The 17,943-nt window shown below is 42.4% G+C and overlaps 1 protein-coding gene across 1 annotated transcript in view; it reads left to right on the top strand.

Annotated features, from left to right (window-relative positions):
• The window catches only part of top3b (DNA topoisomerase III beta), an 81,138-nt gene that overhangs the window by 31,991 nt on the left and 31,204 nt on the right, over positions 1–17,943 (top strand). The window contains exons 6-7 of the mRNA XM_028579004.1: positions 597–753; positions 844–957. Coding sequence (XP_028434805.1) covers positions 597–753; positions 844–957 — 271 coding nt within the window. The remainder of the gene's footprint in view (positions 1–596; positions 754–843; positions 958–17,943) is intronic.

Raw genomic sequence — 17,943 nt, 5'->3', positions numbered from 1 at the left:
TATAGCCCCCAGTTGGGGCTGTGCTGGACACTGCTCTCTGGGCATCGGGTCATTTGGCTCCATCACTACATTTATGGCACCCAGTTTTCCTGCAAGATGTTATGCAGAACACCACAGGCTAAAACAATGTTGCAGACTTTTTCTGATGTGTATAGGGTCCCCCCTGCTGATGCAAGCTATCTGCCCTTAAACAATGCGATGGAGCGCTCCACAGTGGCACGTGCGCGTATGTGTGCACTGTTGTACCGGCTCATAGAAGTCTTCTAAAAGAGCCAGATCTGCCATTGCTGATAAGTGATCAACTGATGACCTCTCCTTCTCCTGTTGAACTGAGTATATGATGCACCGCAAGGCCACACTGACTCGAAAACTTGCGTACACGAGTTCAGACCAGACGTGAGATTTTATCGCAGCCTACGCTCATGTTCAAATTGATAAATGCTGAGCTTTGCGTAGGAATCGACGTACGCCCGTCCTACGCCTGTTTTAGGTCGTACGCATGTTTCATAAATGAGGGCCATTGTGTGTACAACTTATTACAACTGATCTAAGGTAATAATAATTAGCCTGTCTTTTGTTAATAAAATATTTTTCAGGTTCCAGACCAAGTATTTCCAGGGTAAGTACGGTAATCTAGACTCCTCCTTGATCTCATTTGGACCATGCCAGACCCCAACACTAGGCTTCTGTGTGGAACGCCATGACAAGATCCAGTCCTTTAAACCAGAGACTTACTGGGTCCTCCAGGCAAAGGTAAATCCCCTGTTTCCCTCTCCCTGACACAGTGTCAATGATCTCTTCTGTCCGCGCTATATACTGACAGATATGCTGTCTTTTGGTCAGGTGTTTAAAGGAAAGGACAGCCCACTGACACTGGACTGGAACAGGGTGAGGGTCTTCGACAGGGAGGTGGGTCAGATGTTCGTCAACCTGACCAAGACATTTTTGGAGGCCCAGGTAAGAGCAAACTGCAGAGCATGCAAGTCCTTTCCTCTCAGCAGAAAGTGTAACCAGTATGCAGTGGCAGTGCAATTCCACTAGGAAGAATTCACATAAACATAAAAAGGCCTGCCTGATATATTTCTTTTAAGAAATTACAGTAGAGCTGTCAAAAATGCGTTTGAGGTCTTTTAAATATAGTGTCTCAATCACATAATTTGCCCACCAGAGAGCGCTTTTTACACTTTAAATAACAAATTTAAAGCTGGGATAGTTACACACACACACACACACACACACACACACACACACACACACACACACACACACACACACACACACACACACACACACAGATTTGCTCTATGGGTCATTAGAAAACGGCAGAGGAGCAGAATCGATTGATTGATGGCCGTTGCAGAGAAATGCGCTTTTGGTCGAAACAGCAAGGTGGCTGCTTGCCTGTATCTGGACGTATTGTCCCTGATGTTAAACGTATTTCATGCTTGTTGCGGTTGGGGCAGTGTAGAACCGTCTGGTCGTTTTATACTGATTGCGATCAAAGAGTTCAGCATCGGCCATAGCGGCTCCAAAAACTAACTTCTTCTCTTCTGTAGCCATTCATTGCAATGCAGTCTGTGAGAACGCATCGCCTTGTTACGAAATCTTGAGACCCTCCATACACAGTCGCCCAGCCCGCAGTTGCCTAAAACGCACATGGACGCAAACCATCACAGTCATACTGATTTGCGGTCAGAGCAGTAGTCAAAGCAGCTCAAAAAACTATTTCTTCTGTTGTGTCATTGCAGTGGTGTTATGGGATTATTTTTGTGACTTTAATTCCAAGCAAAACTTCTCAAGTATCAAACAAAAAACATTAACTCAAGCAAAAGAAATGTCACCTCAAAGGTAAAACTTGAAACTTGCAAACAAAACATTTGTGTAGTCGTAAACTGCTTTTAAACAATTTTATTTGTTTGATATTATGTCCTTTTGTTTACAGTTCTCTCTACTTCTTTCTCAATTATGAGTCTTTTGCTCTCTCCATCACGTTTGCAGTTTTACTCCTAGCTTTCTTGTTTGCACTTCCAAAGTCTTTTGTTTTCAATTCTGACACAAACATCTCGCGTGGGCGGTTCTTACAGAGGTGTGTCCCCATTGGCTAATGAGTTTTTGGAGTGAATTTGAGTGACAGCTCAGTGCCTGCCTGCCCCCTGACATTTCAGCGCAGCAAACGTTAGACTTTGGAGGACACACAAGCCACTCCACAGCGGATTTCTACAAGAATAATAAAGTGTAAGTATTGATCATTTATATTATCTGTGATCTACGTTGCAAGCATGGTTGCTAGACATTTGTTGTTTAGCTAAGTTACTAGCTAGCTAGTAAAGCTGTTTAAGTTAGCATTTAACATTAGCTAACTGCTAACGTTATCTAAAACTTGAAGCTACGTTACTGAGCTAATTTGCCATGGCAATCACGTAGGCTTAGTCAGGCCTTACTCAATGGAGCTGTATTAATTATCGTCTTCTCTCTGTAGAACACTGAAACTTGGGACATGCAGGACCCCGAGCAGAGCTATGATTCTATCCCAGGAAACGTTAGGTTAGTGACGTAGCTATGTGGTCTATTATGAAAAATTATTATCCAGCTAACTACAAATTGTTGTGGTTGCTATTGGTCTGATAATACACAATGCTAGTGTATTGGTTACGTTGTAGAATGTAGAAGCTGTGAATATAATGTATTCTATCTAAGGTTGACACATATATTGGATAATGTTCCATCTGTACACACTGTTTCTTCTTTTATTGCACTGCTGCTGCTCACGGACCTTGCCAGACTGTCCAATTATCGGCTTATCGGCTCCATGTGTCTGGGCCTTTAAGGCCTCACTAAGCCTACATGATTCCCATGGCAGATTAGCTCAGTTTTAGATAACGTTCGCAGTTAGCTAACGTTAAATGCTAACTTAAACAGCTTTACTAGCTAGCTAGTAACTTAACACAACAAAACAACAAACGTCTAATAACCATGCTTGCAACGTAGATCACAGACAATATATATGATCAGTACTTACACTTTATTAATCTTGTAGGAATCTGCTGTGGAGTGGCTTGTGTGTCCTCCAGACTCAGTCTCTAATGTTAGCTGCACTGAGCGGTCACTCAAACTTGCCCCTAAAACTCATTAGCCAATGGGGACACACCCCTGTAAGACCCGCCCATGCAAAATGTTTGTGTCAGAATTGAAAACAAAGACTTTGGAAGCGCGGAAGAAAGCAGAAAGAAGCAGAGGGAACTGTAAAGAAAAGGACATAATATCAAACAAATAAAATACCAATAGTTTACGACCACACAAATGTTTTGTTTGCAAGTTTTAAGTTTTACCTTTTGCTTGAGTTAGCGTTTTTTGTTTGATACTTGAGAAGTTTTGCTTGGAGTTAAAGTCACAAAAATAATCCCATACGCTGTCCGCACTACTACAAAATCTCGGCGCACAGTCGCCCAGGCCGCAGTTGCGTGATATCCTGTTTATGTAGCTAACTAGAGCCTTGGATCACAGTATGTCATCACAAAGGGCTTTACCAAGAAAACAGGATGGTAACTCTCATAGAATAATATATATGACTATATCAGGATGAAATGAATGGCTAGTACTTGTTAATGTATGAACGTGGTCCATATACCCGTGCTCATTTAAAAGCAGGTTAATGGTCGCCGTGGTTTTCATGGTGTGAGCCATAAAATTGCATCAACACAAGTTTCTGCATGATTGTTTGGTTGTCTCTACTACTTCTTGCTTATTCACAGATTATTTTGTTTGTACGTCACCTGGTGTTTTGTCAAATACTGCAAAGAACAATGCTTGTAGCGGGCATCTACGAAGGCCCGCGCCATGATAATGCGAGTATAACCAAAGCTAACCTACAAGGTCAGTTGTATCGTCGAAGATACAAACACGTACTTCATATGTCTTATTTAAAAGGTCCCATGGCATGAAAATTTCACTTTGAGGTTTTTTAACATTAATATGCGTTCCCACAGCCTGCCTATGGTCCTCCAGTGGCTTGAAATGGCGTTGGTGTAAACCAAGCCCTGGGTATCCTGCTCTGCCTTTGAGAAAATGAAAGCTCAGATGGGCCGATCTGAAGGTTACCTCCCCTTTCTCTGCTTTGCCCGCCCAGAGAATTGAGCCCACCCATGTGAGAGAGACATCATGGCTTTCAAATGAGCAAAGTGGCAGTTGGTCAAGGCCACACCCCCACCTTGCCCCCCTTCCCTCTGCTCAATAGCTACAGACACAGAAATGGCATATCCTAAGGAAAGCTCATTGTGGGACTGGCTCTTGTCGTGGAAGTTTCCTTTGCAGCAGGGGGGGTAGAGGTTTTTCAGAGTTTTGTAAATTGAAATAAATAAGACAGACTGAGACTAAAACCAAGTTGGGGTTTCTGTAGTTTATTAAAAACATATATATTTGCAAATATGGAGCAACATGATTTCACAAAAGGTCGCAGCCCAGTGTGGAGTCAGTTTCTCAAATGAGTGAACAGAACACCAGGCTTTTATGCATTTTCAGAGTGACAGCACACACGCACTGGATTATTTGGGTTAGTTATAATTATAGGCAATCTGATACACATGAAGACAATCAGAGAAATGCAAGAGACATCTTGGAGTCATCTCACCCCCTCCACCCTGTACGACTTTCACCCCCCAGTTACATCTTAACTGGCATGGGAAAACATGAGATAGTTTTAGGGTGACCTTGTACCTTTATCGGTTCAGGCAAACAGTGCTCAGAATATGTTCCAGACTGGATGTCTCACAAAGTTACAATAAAAATTTACATGTGGAAAATGAGAGACTCTTTCAATTTCGGAAAAGAGACTTCAGATACAGTATTAGGGGACCTCTAAGGTCTATATAAGAGCATGGGACCTTTTAATATCTCAAAATCAATATTTTTTTTTTTATTTTAGAAGCAGAGAAATCCGCCGTTTCAACTCAGTCCTCCAATTGTAGCCCATCAAGAAGCTTTCTTAATCCATCATGGAATTACAGTGTCTTTGTAACATTAATAAATAATTATGAATCAAAAAATCAACTCACAAATCTCTTTCAACCCAGCACCACGTATTGTTTTTAGCTGTGGAGACGTTAGCTCCACCTTTCCAGCAATTTGTTTGGGGGTCTTTGTAGCCCTTCCAAAAGCTTAGTAATCCGACCAAAAATACCATAACTTTTCGGAGCCATCTACTTGTCACTCAATCTTAGGCAAAGTGACAAACAGTGATGAAAGCCGCAACATGAAATCCACACTCACGCGGGTCCCGTGAAATATGACCGCTAAAGTTTATTGGAAAATATCATTGTGGACACTGAATTTGATGAATTTACTGTTTATCAGACCCCAGATGAGACCAGAAGCTAACGCTGCGGGCCGTCTGCCTTTGACTCCCCGCTGCAGGAGACGCTGTATTCCTCCGACACTCTGTATTAACGTTACGGTTTTAAAACCGTTTTCCAGGTTAGTGGGGGTGCATACCTCTCAAAACCAACATGAAAAACGTAGCTAGTAATGTTCACTCAAAGTTTTGTTTTGTTGTACGGTACCGTCTATTTATGGTACCGTCTATATTGCTGATAAGCCCGTTAACTGTGACGTTATTGTACAATGTTTCTGACCGTAGTACTGGTCATAGTGACTGAAAGTGTGATGTGAGATGCTAAAAAGAAACTACACGCTCTTTTCAGGTAACGTGACTTTTTGACGTTCAAGGGGAGATCTACCAATACATAACTTTGGATTTTGCCACATACTTGATGAAGTATATGAAGATATGATAGCCTCTGGATGCTTATACAGCACCTTAATCCACTTTATAAAAATGCTGCCAAACCCATACATTTCCAAAAATGTGAACATATAATCCCATTCAACCATATCAAATGCCTTTTTGGCATCAAGGAAAATAGCAGCTATTGGGGATTATTATTCTTTTTCCCAGCAAATGAATTGGATTTTTGAGGGCCTTAACATATTCAAAAACTCAACAAATTTGGCGGTCACATCAAGTCTGGTGAAAATGTACGTATTTTAAGGCTTTTGGGAATAGGAGCGCAAAAATGGCTCGCTAGCGCCCCCTACAAAATAAAATAAATTGAGCCCCTGCAGTACGTTTAACGTAGACTCATGAAACTTGGTACAGAAATGTATCCTGTTAAGACGCACTCGTCATTGGAGCCATACCCTACACCCAACAGGAAGTCCGCCATTTTGAATTGAAACTACGAAATGAGTGCGATTTTGGCCATTTCCACATGTCGTACTTTAACGAACTCCTCCTAGAGATTTCATCCGATCAACTTCAAATTTGGTCTGTGCAATCTTAAGATGTTAAAGATGAAAAGTTGTTAAAAGAAACTTTTCGTCATAGGGCGTGGCCGTGGCGGGGCGGCCATTTTGTGCGTTTTGCCATCAAAACAGGAAGTGGGTGTAACTTGAGTGTACATTGTCCAATTGGCTCGAAACTTTTCAGGATTCATAACAGTCCAACCCTGAGGACAAATAAAGGCCGATATTTACTTAAGGTCATAGTGCCCCCTAGTGGCAACAGGAAGTAAGCCTAAAAGTCAAGGTGCTATACTTTAACGAACTCCTCCTAGAGATTTCATCTGGCGGACTTCAAACTTGGTCTGTACCATCTCAACACCGTAAAGATGAAAATTTATTAAAAGAAAAACTTTTCGTCAAGCGGTGTGGGCGTTGTGGCCATTTTGAGTGTTTAGCGATGAGCAAAGAAGTTGTTGTAACTTGAGTGTACGTTGTCGTATCTCCCCCCGAAATGTCTCACGATTGACAAGGGTCCAGGCCTGAGGACATCAGGCAACAGGAAATGCGCCTTATATGACAAACATCATCCGATTTACATGAAACTTATAATGTGTGGTCTACATGTGATACTGAGCCGCCCCCTATACTTTAACCACACCCACTTACTCAGGCCATGCCCCCTTTCATAACATTTGAACCGTTTAAGGTAGAGTCTTGTGTGTAGGGCTGGGTACCGAACGTCGATACTTTTTATGGCGAAAAAATTATTTATCTTTCGTTGCCAAATTTTGGTTCCAAGAGCATCTCAGCGCATAAGCGCAAGCTTATTTGCCCTCTCTGCATATTGACGCAGAGCGGAGCTCCAACCGACACACACACACACACACACACACACACACACACACACACACACACACACACACACACACACACAGAGAGGTGCGGACGGAGTAAACTGTCTGCAGTTTTGTTTAAGTCACAGAGAGTCACGCTTGTTTTCAAGTGTAGTTACAGTTTTTCAAATCTTCATGCAGACAGCGTTTGCGATATGATATTAATGGTGAGCCGAAAGCAGTCGCGGTGCTGTTGACGTTACACTTCCTTTGAGACAAGCAGGCACAACAGTGGTTTCTCTCCCCCGATGACTGACTGACAGGCTGAACTTGCAAGGCATCTTTATTAATGTTACTCTGAATGAGCAGTTTTACCAGAATTTTTTAATTTTGGTAACTGTTTTGATTAACATTTATAGGTGGAAAATAAAAGCTTTGTGTTTAATGTATTTTTTTTTTTATGTTGAAATGGATTTTAAAACCTATGGTATTGAAAAAAGTATCGTTAGGAACCGGCATCGAAACTGAAGTATCGAAATTGGCACCGGATCGAAAGATTTTGAATGATACCCAGCCCTACTTGTGTGAGGTGTCATTGAACTCAGCAGAGAGTTCCTTCTTCATTGGTGATGGTTTGGCCCGCCCCCTATGCTTTAACCACGCCCCCTTTCATAACTGCTGAACCGTTTAAGGTAGAACCTTGTGTGAGGTATCATTGAACTCAGCAGAGTTCCTTATTCATTGGTGATGGTTTGGCCCGCCCCTCTGTGCTTAGCCACGCCCCCTTTCATAAATGGTGACCCGTTTAAGGTAGAGTCTTATGTGAGGTATCAATGAACTCAGCAGAGACTTCCTTTTTTATTGGTAAAGGTTTGGCCTGCCCCTATGCTTTGGCCATGCCCCCTGTCACAGCTAATGAATTGTATGATGTAATAATTCAGTTCTCTGGTCTTTTTGTTCTCACATGGAGAGCTTGTTTTTGGTGCTGATGCAAAAGAAGATGTTTGTCTCTTTCCCAGCCACATCTGCATCTGGAATGTTTGTGGTTGAGTTCTGCACTTATGTAGGTAGGTGAACTGGTGTGTTGACAAGGAGTGGCAAGGAGTGGCAATCTGAATAAACCATCCGTGTTGCAATGAGAGTCTGGTTTGTGATACTGAATGTCCTATGAGTGTCCTGACAACAGCAACGCCCACCTCTGCAGTTGGGATGCAGCAAGAGATGGTATCCCAGTGTACAGTCCAAGAATGGTCGTGAGAAGTCTGTGGTCTATAAGGAGTGTAAACTTGCGTCCATACAAGTACTGATGACGTCTTTTGCCCTCTTCTATACTATTTCATGTTACTAGATATAGCAATGATAACCAGGACTACGACGGAATATTAAAATTTATTAGCCCAACAGCATGTCTTTAAAAAGCATGGCTAACACCCACAATGGAAGCTAAAATTACCCACAATCCATCAGGTGTATCTCAACTACGGATATGACGGTGGCCCAAAATACACAACACAACTCTTAAAAAATTCTTACCTTTTTAATTACCTCCTATAGTCAAATCTGCATCAAGGAGTTCTCCTCGTCTGTCAGTTTGGGAAGCCCTAGTGGCTCTTTAAAGGAACACATTTCTTCATCAGTAGAGGTGTACTGAGTAATGACGTATGGAGATCAGTGTAAAATTCTTTAAAAACCTTGTTGATTTCTAAAGTTGCTGTAAAAACCTCTCCAGAATTGGATCTAAGTGTAGAAATAGTGGAAGCCAATTCCTTCTGTTTTATGTTTTTTAGCAAGTAAGTTTCCTGCCTTGTCTCCCTACTCAAAACAATATTGTCTTGCCCTGAATAAACTGAATTGACTATTCTAAGATAGAATGATATTATATTGGTATTTTAATTGAGTCAGGTTTCTCAGGCAACCTGTGATATTCTTCGCTTAATCTCAGTTTCAGCGTGTTTGATTTTACTTTCTAACAGTGCTTTAGCACTATTCCTCTTACAAAATGAAGCATGTTGTATAATGCGCCACCTGATCAGAGCCTTTAAGGCCTCCAATGCTCTGTTGATGACAGTTTGGACCAATTGATCGCCAAGTAATCTTTTAGCTCAGACCTAAGCCATTCTCTATTGTCTGTCTCCTGTAGAAGAGAGGAGTAAAGGGGCCACCTATAAGAGCATCTTCTCTCACTTTGAGGCAACAAGTCTAGGCACACCCACGCATGATCAGAGATTATGATATTTCCTATCGCACATCAAAGGGAGGTAGCCAGTGATTTGGACATTAAAAAACTCTATCCTAGAATATGGCTTGTGCACTGATGAAAAAAATGTATAGTCTCTCCCAGCTGGGTTCAAAATTCTCCAAATATCAATCAGTCATCTCCCCCCCAATATTGTGGTTCCCTACAACTTGTAATTTCTAGTGCTGTTAGTTAAACGCATTATTATTAACGTAAACCCATTTTAGCGGCGTAAATGTTTTAGCGCAAGATTAATGTTCTTTTTCGGCCTAGCAAACTTTAGTTTAGCAACTAGTAACGTTAGAAAAACTACAACAACACACCGGATCTAGCTAGACCGGAAACAAAACAGGCACATCGCATACACTTGTTTGGGCTTGCAAGCCGGCTAAAGACTAGTAGGCTAACGTTACGTTTTGAGTGGATGGCGAGCGCAAGACGAAATGGATGCCAATAAAATTTTGAATGGAAAGTTTACTTTTAAAAAGTTGCCAAATGGTTCCATTGACAAGACCAAAGTGATCTGTGTGTTTTGTCGTTGTGAACTGAGCTATCATCGCAGCACGTCCAGTCTGAAATACCACTTGATGGCCAAGCGCACAGCTGATGCGAATTCTCCGCCCCCTCGTCAAAGCCAGGCGACAAAAGCATAAGCATGTTGATAAGATAATTAAAATGAGAAAAAATAATCGGACAAAAAGAAATCAAGGAACATTTAGAATAGATAAAAATGTGCGATTAATTGCGTGGTAACTATGACATTAATGTGATTAATTGCGATTAAATGTTTTAATCGTTTGACAGCACTAGTAATTTCCTTTCCAAATCTATAAAAAATGCCTGATCATCTACATTAGCTCCATTTAGAAAGAATTAGAACGATAATAACTCTTCCAGAATTATCCTTTAAATTGCAGGTGCTTGCTTGCGGACGCAGCCATCAGCACACAGCAAATCCCAATCCCTCAATCTCCATCAACTCACCCAAAATCTTTACTGCATTTGTTCCTTTCTTACCCTCAGGGATGCCCACAAAATGGACATTATTGCATCGGGATCGATTGTCAAAATCAAAAAAATATTTCCCAGAGCATGTCAACATCTATTTTGCTAGCAGCCGGATTATCCCATCTTTCTTTCTCACTTTAACTCAGTGGAGATTTTCTCTTGACTAGATCTTAACGCAACAATGTGAAGCTAGCGCTAATGGATCTCCGTTTTCAGTCAGGCTGTACCGGACTCTCCCGGTGACAATTCTGCCTTGGGGGACCAGCGGTGCAGCGAGAAGCAGCTGCCGTCTGTCCGTATTATATTGAGACGGTATCATAACCTGTGAAAACATGTCATAGTAGGGTTCTATAGTAGTCCAATTCTGTGTTTTGGTATTGTTTGTTTTAACACTTGATGTGAGCCGTACGAGAGTAGCCTACTCATGAAAATCACAGTTCGGACCTCTTTATTGGCATTGCCCTATCTCCCTGAACAAGCTCTCTGCTGAGCCCCGTTCACGTAACCACGGCAGTTAAACTGTATTTTCATACCATGATGGTTAAATTTGAAATTAATCCATGGTTCACATGCATGCTGAACCGTAGTCTGTTACACTACTGTATATATTCAACATCACTGGCAATTTATTGATCAATAGAATACATTCAAAATAGAAAACATCACACTTCCTAACGTTTTGTAGGCCTATTCATGACACTTTTGTATTATTGTACAAATTTGCTACAACAGTAATAGCAGTTATCCTACTTACATAAGTGGCTCCTAAATGTTTCAACTTAGGAGCAAAATGTGCTCCTTGGGGAAAAGTTACAGAATTTTGTGTTTTTCTTGACATAAAGACATTTTCACCATAAATTTGTGCCTAAAAATGTATCAGAATGCAGGAAATAACTCTCTTTGACTAGTGATTTATAAGCAACCTGTTTCTTGCAGATTGTCACTTTACTGAGAATACATCTATTAGAAGGTGACATATGAAGTCAAAGCTAACTCTGACAGCTGTAGGGCAGATAACATTAACTTGGCTCTCTCCATGAAGTTCCCAGCTAAGCTCCTATAACTCGCGACGATTTCCAGCCGCAGCCTGTCACTCATCCTGTACTAACGTTACTCGGTACGTAATGTTAGCTCCATGATCTTAAGACCTCACAATGTATTGTGTTTCTCACTCCCGCTAACTTATTGTTCATCAGACGTGACATGACAAAAGCATTTTGTTTTCACATGCGGGTAGGCCAAGGCGAGAAGAGGGAGATTAGCCAACATATTTATTAAAAGAAATCACATTTGAATAGCAATTTTAGCATTCAAATAGTATTGATTTTTTTACTATTAGACTTTCAGAATTCGTTCTAACAGCCCTAATATATACGGTCTAGCAGTATTTATTCTTCCTCCTTTTTGAAATTGTACATTTTGGATGTTATGGTTGGTCTTTGCGGTATTTGTCCTACCCCTCCAATGTGATTGTTCAGCTGGGTAAAAAGTGACGGTGACAAGTGCAGCTTTTTAACCAAAATTAAACACACACTTTCTGCTACCAGAAAAAACATTCCAAACATGCAAAGCTCAGCACAGAATAAACGCTCATCGCCTCGCCACGCCACTTATGTTGGTAGCATTGTATAAATATGCAGTGCTCCAATTTCAAAGCATTAAAAACTGATAGTGGCCTCAGGAAAAAACGCTTTAATGGACACACAACACAACCAGAGAGTGCACCGGGACAATTTAGTTAATATAGAGCTACTGTGCAGGTGATTTTTCCCTATCCACCAATCGATTGGTTGAAGTGTTAATGGACTGCATTTATATAGCGTCTTAACGCCTACTCTGTGTGCTCTTAAATAGTACAAGCACTACTCCCCATGACACACACGTGCATACACTGGTAACCGAGGCTGCCATACAAGATCACATAAACCTTCATCAAATAAACATTTACACCGTTTGTCACCGATGGCGCAGCAATTCAGTGTCTTGCCCAAGGACACTTCGATATCTAGACTGCAGGGGCCAGGGATCGAACCACTGACCTTCCAATGACCCCTCTTCCACCTGAGCCACAGCCGCCGAGTAGGTAGAATTTCAGTCGACCAAGATTTTCTTTGGTTGAATACAGCCCTAATTTGTTGATATATCTTTGTGTCAAGTATCAATATTGTTCTTAGCCAAAAAAAACAGTATTGGTCAGGCCATGATCCTGATAAAGATTTAGTAAATTTTTTAGTAGACTAAAACATGAAAATGTTTGTTTCTGTTTCCTGAATTTGAAATGACAAAATATTAAGGGAACTTAAAACTGGCAAAACTTGTCATGGGAATTTACAGGAGTGCTACACAAGTAATATTTCACTACCTGTGTCATGGTTTTGTTCTAGGCCAGTTGGTCGTTGGACTTTTAAGTTTATTTTCATTTGACCAGGTGACAGTTTTTTCTTGTGTTTAACTCCTGCATCTCTATAGTCCTTACCTGCCTGTCTCACCCTTGTCAGCCTGTCTTTGGGCCCTATTTTAACAATCTGAAATGCAAGTATCAAACGTGAAACGCAAGTAGCTTTGTGGGCGGATCTCGGGCGCTGTTGCTATTATGCCGGCGGGATAAATGACTCTTGCGCCCGACGCAAATCTAAAATGGGCTGGTCTGAAGTAGCTAGGTGTGGTTTGGGCGTAACGTGCAATAAACCAATCAGAGCTTCATCTCACATTCCCTTTAAGAGCAGGCACGCTTGTTCCATGGCGGATTGCTATTATGACGGCGGATTTGGCAGGAGCTGTCCGGGATGCGGCAAAGTAATAAATGCCCGTCTTGACTGGGTTGCGATGTTGCTGCTCCTCTCGGGCGCATCTCAAGTCTGGAGAGGATTGCTGCAGCCATGGAGCATGTGCCTCCAAACGCACCACCTGCACCTGTTGTGCCCCTTGCTCCTCCAGCCACTCCATCTCCGTCCACCCGCTCCACCAGGAGCGCATCGCGCATTATGCCACTCCCGGACCAGATTTTGCCGGAGTGTCCAATCCCGCCGTAGTTCAACATCACGTCTCCTTAAGTCCTCTAATATTTCCTCATTTATGTCATCAGCACATCCATGATTCATGACTGCTGCAACTTTTTGAGGACTGTACTGTAAAGTGCCCCCTGTACTGTAAAGTGCCCCCATTTGCACCTGAACACGCCTCCTCTTTTCGCTGAACCGCCCCCGGGAGCGCAAATACATTCCCTAATTTACATACGTGTGTCTGTGAAGGGAATAGTCCACTGTGCGTCGGGTGCAAAATGGGAATGATACATGCGTCGGTGTACAAATTCAATTGCGCTGGGTGCAAGATAGGGCCCTTTGTGTTATCGGTCCTTGGCGGTTGTATTGTTCCCACTGTCATGTCATTTAGTTTCCTGTTTTATGTTGTCACTCATTTCCTTTTAACGTTTCACTTATTTGCTCTTGTTTATGTTTTACCCATGTTCTTTCTGTGTGGTTTTCCTAGCTTTTTCCTTGTGTATGTTTCATGCTTCAGTTTCCAGTTTTATTTTGTAGTCCCTCTGTTTCTCCTGTGTCATGTCTTGTTTTACCTCCAACCTTGTGTTTTCCCATTTTTTTGATTGTCTGCCCCGCCCCGATGTGTTTCACCTGTTCCTCAGCCCTCACAAGGCTCCAGACTAACTTTTTGCCTTGTTTGCACTGATGCACCTAACGTTTTTATTTAGGTGCACCAGCACAAACTTTAGTCGCACCCAAATTTTTCCTTGCGTCGCCATTAGCGCTGAATGGCGATACGATATATATAGTTCTGTATTTTTTTACAAAGTGGGCTAAATGTCCAGACTAAAGAATTACTACTTTGCCTCTCTTGGAAACGGACCGGCCACCTGACGTATGAAGGAAACAAGATCAGTATTTATCCGGATTACAGCGCGGACCTGGCTCGCAGACGGGCTACTTTCACGCCGGCAAAAAAATTACTCCATCAGCCGGGACTGAAGTTTTCACTGTTACACCCGGCCACTCTCCGCTTCACGTTCAACGGCGCCAGACAGGAGTTCAAGTCGCCACAGGATGCATGCTCTTTCATCAATAGAAACGTCCTCCCTGCCCTAAAGGACACCACTGAGGAAAAGGGGTCGGCTGGTAATAATGACTGATGAGACTAAATCGCCCACTTCTCCTTCTTGGCAGGAGGCCACATATTCGTCGAATGGGATCTGTGTATTATATGGTGTTTCTCTTTAGCTGAATTCACTGCTCCTGCCTAAATAAGTGAGTAACGGATGACTGATGTAAGGTTTCTGTGGACGAGCCTACTGATGCAGTGCCTGTTCTAATGTTATCCTTAGCATCTGTGTTTTCCAGGTCCCCCTATTTTGCTATTATTTCTTCTCACTCCCTCTATTATATTACATAGCTCTTCATTATCAAGGGTTAGCTTGGGGGGGGGCGTTTATTCTTCTCTTATTTATTTATTTTTTATTTTATTTTTATTTTTTGTTCTCGAGCCACTTAATACAACCGTATTGTTGTTAGGCTTACTAGGTGGTCGCAGTCCTCTGCCGTTGTTTTTTTTGTGGGTTACTATGTTTTGGAGGAGCTCCAAGATGTTAGAGTAGCAAGTTCAATGCACTCCAGGCATGCTCTAAGGTTTAGCTGGTTAGTGCACCTAGTTTGGGTAGGTGCCTATGGGGTGGGGGGGTGGGTTAACATTCTTCTTGAGTATTTTTTTGGATAATGTTATTTGTTTGTACCTCCTTTTTATTGTCTCATTTTATGAGTAGTACTTGGGAGAGGAAAATTCAGTTTACCACATAGAATGTGAAGGGCCTGAATAATCCCATCAAAAGGACCAGGGTCCTAGCCCATCTTGCTCTTCTCCAAACTGATATAGCCTTCGTTCAGGAGACGCACTTACGTACGACAGATATAGCTAGGATGCGAAGAGGCTGGGTTGGAAATATTTTTCACTCTAAATTCAACACGAATGCCAGAGGCGCTGCGATTTTTATTCATAAAAATATCCCTTTCGAAGCCAACAGTAATTGCTGACACAAATGGCAGATTTATAATTGTTTCGGGCCAGCTCCTGAGTAGACGGGTTGTTCTTGCCTGTGTTTATGCTCCCAATTGGGATGCTAACTTTATTAATAACTTTTTTGCCTCGCTCTCGAACATTGACGACCCTGCCCTGATAATCGGTGGAGACTTCAATTGTGTTGTTAAGCCTGAGTTGGACCGCTCCTTCCCCTATCCAAAATGGCAACCTCTATTAATAGTTTTATTGAGCAATACAGCCTTTTCGACTCCTGGCGCTTAAATTACCCAACTATGAAAGCCTTCTCATTCTTCTCTCCCGTACACCATACCTATTCCCGTATTGACTTCTTTCTTCTTGATACCAAATTTATTCCTCTCATCAGCCGACCAGTGTATCATGGTATAATAATTTTGGACCATGCCCCTTTCACTTTCTATTTGGCTTTTCCTGACAGTCCTACCCCACCCAGATCTTGGCGCCTTAACCCCCTCCTCCTATCAGAGGCTGATTTTGTAAAATTTATTGAGACTCAGATCATGTTTTTTGTCGAAACCAATGCTTCACCCACTATCTCACACAGTACCTTTTGGGAAACTTTAAAGCCTATTTAAGAGGGCAAATCATTAGTTATTCAGCGCAGAACAAAAAGAGACATCTGGCTAAAATTAAGGAGCTTTCTGAGGCCATTGCCTAGCTGGATGGTGAGTATGCGGCCTCTCCCACTCCAGAAATTTACCAGCAGCGACTCAATCTCAAAACAGAATTTGATTTGGTGTCAACAGCGCAGGCTGAGCAGCAGTTCCTCAGGGCCCCTTATTCCGTATTTGAGTATGGGGACAAGGCAGGCAGGTTTTTGGCCCATCAGGCCCGACAATCATTTGCAACCCAGCGAATAACTCGGATAAGAACATCCTTCGGCACTGTAACCTCCAACCACAAACAAATTAATGGTACATTTGCTGACTTTTATAAAAACCTATACACTTCTGAGTGCAATCCCAGCCCTGCAGAAGTCAAACAGTTTTTTCAATCCCTGATTCTTCCCTCTTTGAACAGTGAAGTGAGAGCTGAGCTTGATCATCCGCTTACGCTGCTGGAGATTCAAGAGGCTATTAAAAGTATGCAATCTGGGAAATCTCCAGGGCATGATGAGCTGCCGGTTGAATTTTTTAAACATTTTTTGACTAGCCTGTCACCCTTACTCCTTGCCATGTACAATGAAGTCCTATCTTTAGGCCGTCTTCCGCAGACTTTGAGACAGGCTTCCATTTGTTTGATACCAAAGAATGGTAAAGACCTTACTCTACCTGGTTAATATCAACCTATCTCATTGCTGTGTGTCGATTGCAAGATCCTCGCAAAATGTCTGGCTAGGCCTCTTGAGAGGGCCCTCCCACTCCTTGTTTCACCCGATCAATCTGGATTCATGCAGGGCAGGCATTCTTTCTCCAACACTCGTCTGCTCTTTGACGTTGTTTATTCCAGGTCTGAGATGGATGTGCCTGAACTTGTGCTTTCCTTAGATGCTGAGAAGGCGTTTGACCAGGTGGAATGGGATTTTTTGTTTGGTATTTTACATAGGTTTGGATTTGGTGCTAACTTTATTTCATGGGTTAAGTTATTGTATTTGTCGCCGCTAGCCTCTGTCCGTACCAATGATGACTCTTCTGCCTATTTTCCTCTTTTCAGAGGAACTAGACAGGGGTGCCCACTGTCCCCGCTACTCTTCAACGTTGTTATTGAGGTCCTGGCTATCTCTCTTTGTCAGTGCTCAGCTTTTGAAGGAATACGCAGAGGGGTATTACCCATAAAGTATCGCTATACGCGGACAACCTTCTTCTTTTTCTATCTAATCCCAATATCTCTATACCCCACATTCTAGCTATCCTGGGACAATTTGGAAAACTGTCGGGCTACAAACTCAACCTGGAAAAAAATGAACTTTTCCCAATCAATTCCCCAGCTCTTAGCATTCCATCTTCCGTATTCCCTTTCAGGACAGTTGGTTCACATTTTAGATATTTAGGCATTACCGTCTCACGCTCTATCCAACAATTATTTAAGCTAAATTTTGCCCCCCTAATTGAGAAATGTAGATTGGATCTTGAACATTGGCGCAGCCTGCCTCTGTCTGTGGTCGGTCGCATTAACCTGATAAAAATGAATATTGTGTCTCGATTCCTGTACTTTTTTCAGAACATCCCCATTTTTATCCCCCTGAGGGTGTTCTCTCAACTGGATAAGCATTTTTCTAACTCCATTTGGGGCGGTAAGCCACCGCGCACTCGTAGAACAGTTATGCAAAGGCCCAAACGTTGCAGCGGTTTGGCTCTACCCAACCTACTCTTGGGCCAGTAACATTCAGAGGGTTATTGAGTGGGTTCAGAGTCACTCTGACTCTACAGCTCAGGTCTGGGTGGGGATGGAGTCTCGGATGGCCCCTGTACATTCTCTGGCCACCTCTCCTCTCGCTCTCGTATCCAGTGTGCAGTCTGACAACCCAGTAATTCTTCAAACTGTTAAAATATGGTCCCAGTTCCGGAATAAATTCGGCTTGCAGAG

This window comes from Perca flavescens, chromosome 5, assembly GCF_004354835.1.
Source record: "Perca flavescens isolate YP-PL-M2 chromosome 5, PFLA_1.0, whole genome shotgun sequence".
Taxonomy (NCBI): domain Eukaryota; kingdom Metazoa; phylum Chordata; class Actinopteri; order Perciformes; family Percidae; genus Perca; species Perca flavescens.
The sequence above is the reverse complement of the archived record's forward strand: the minus strand, read 5'-3'. Positions and strand labels throughout refer to the sequence as shown.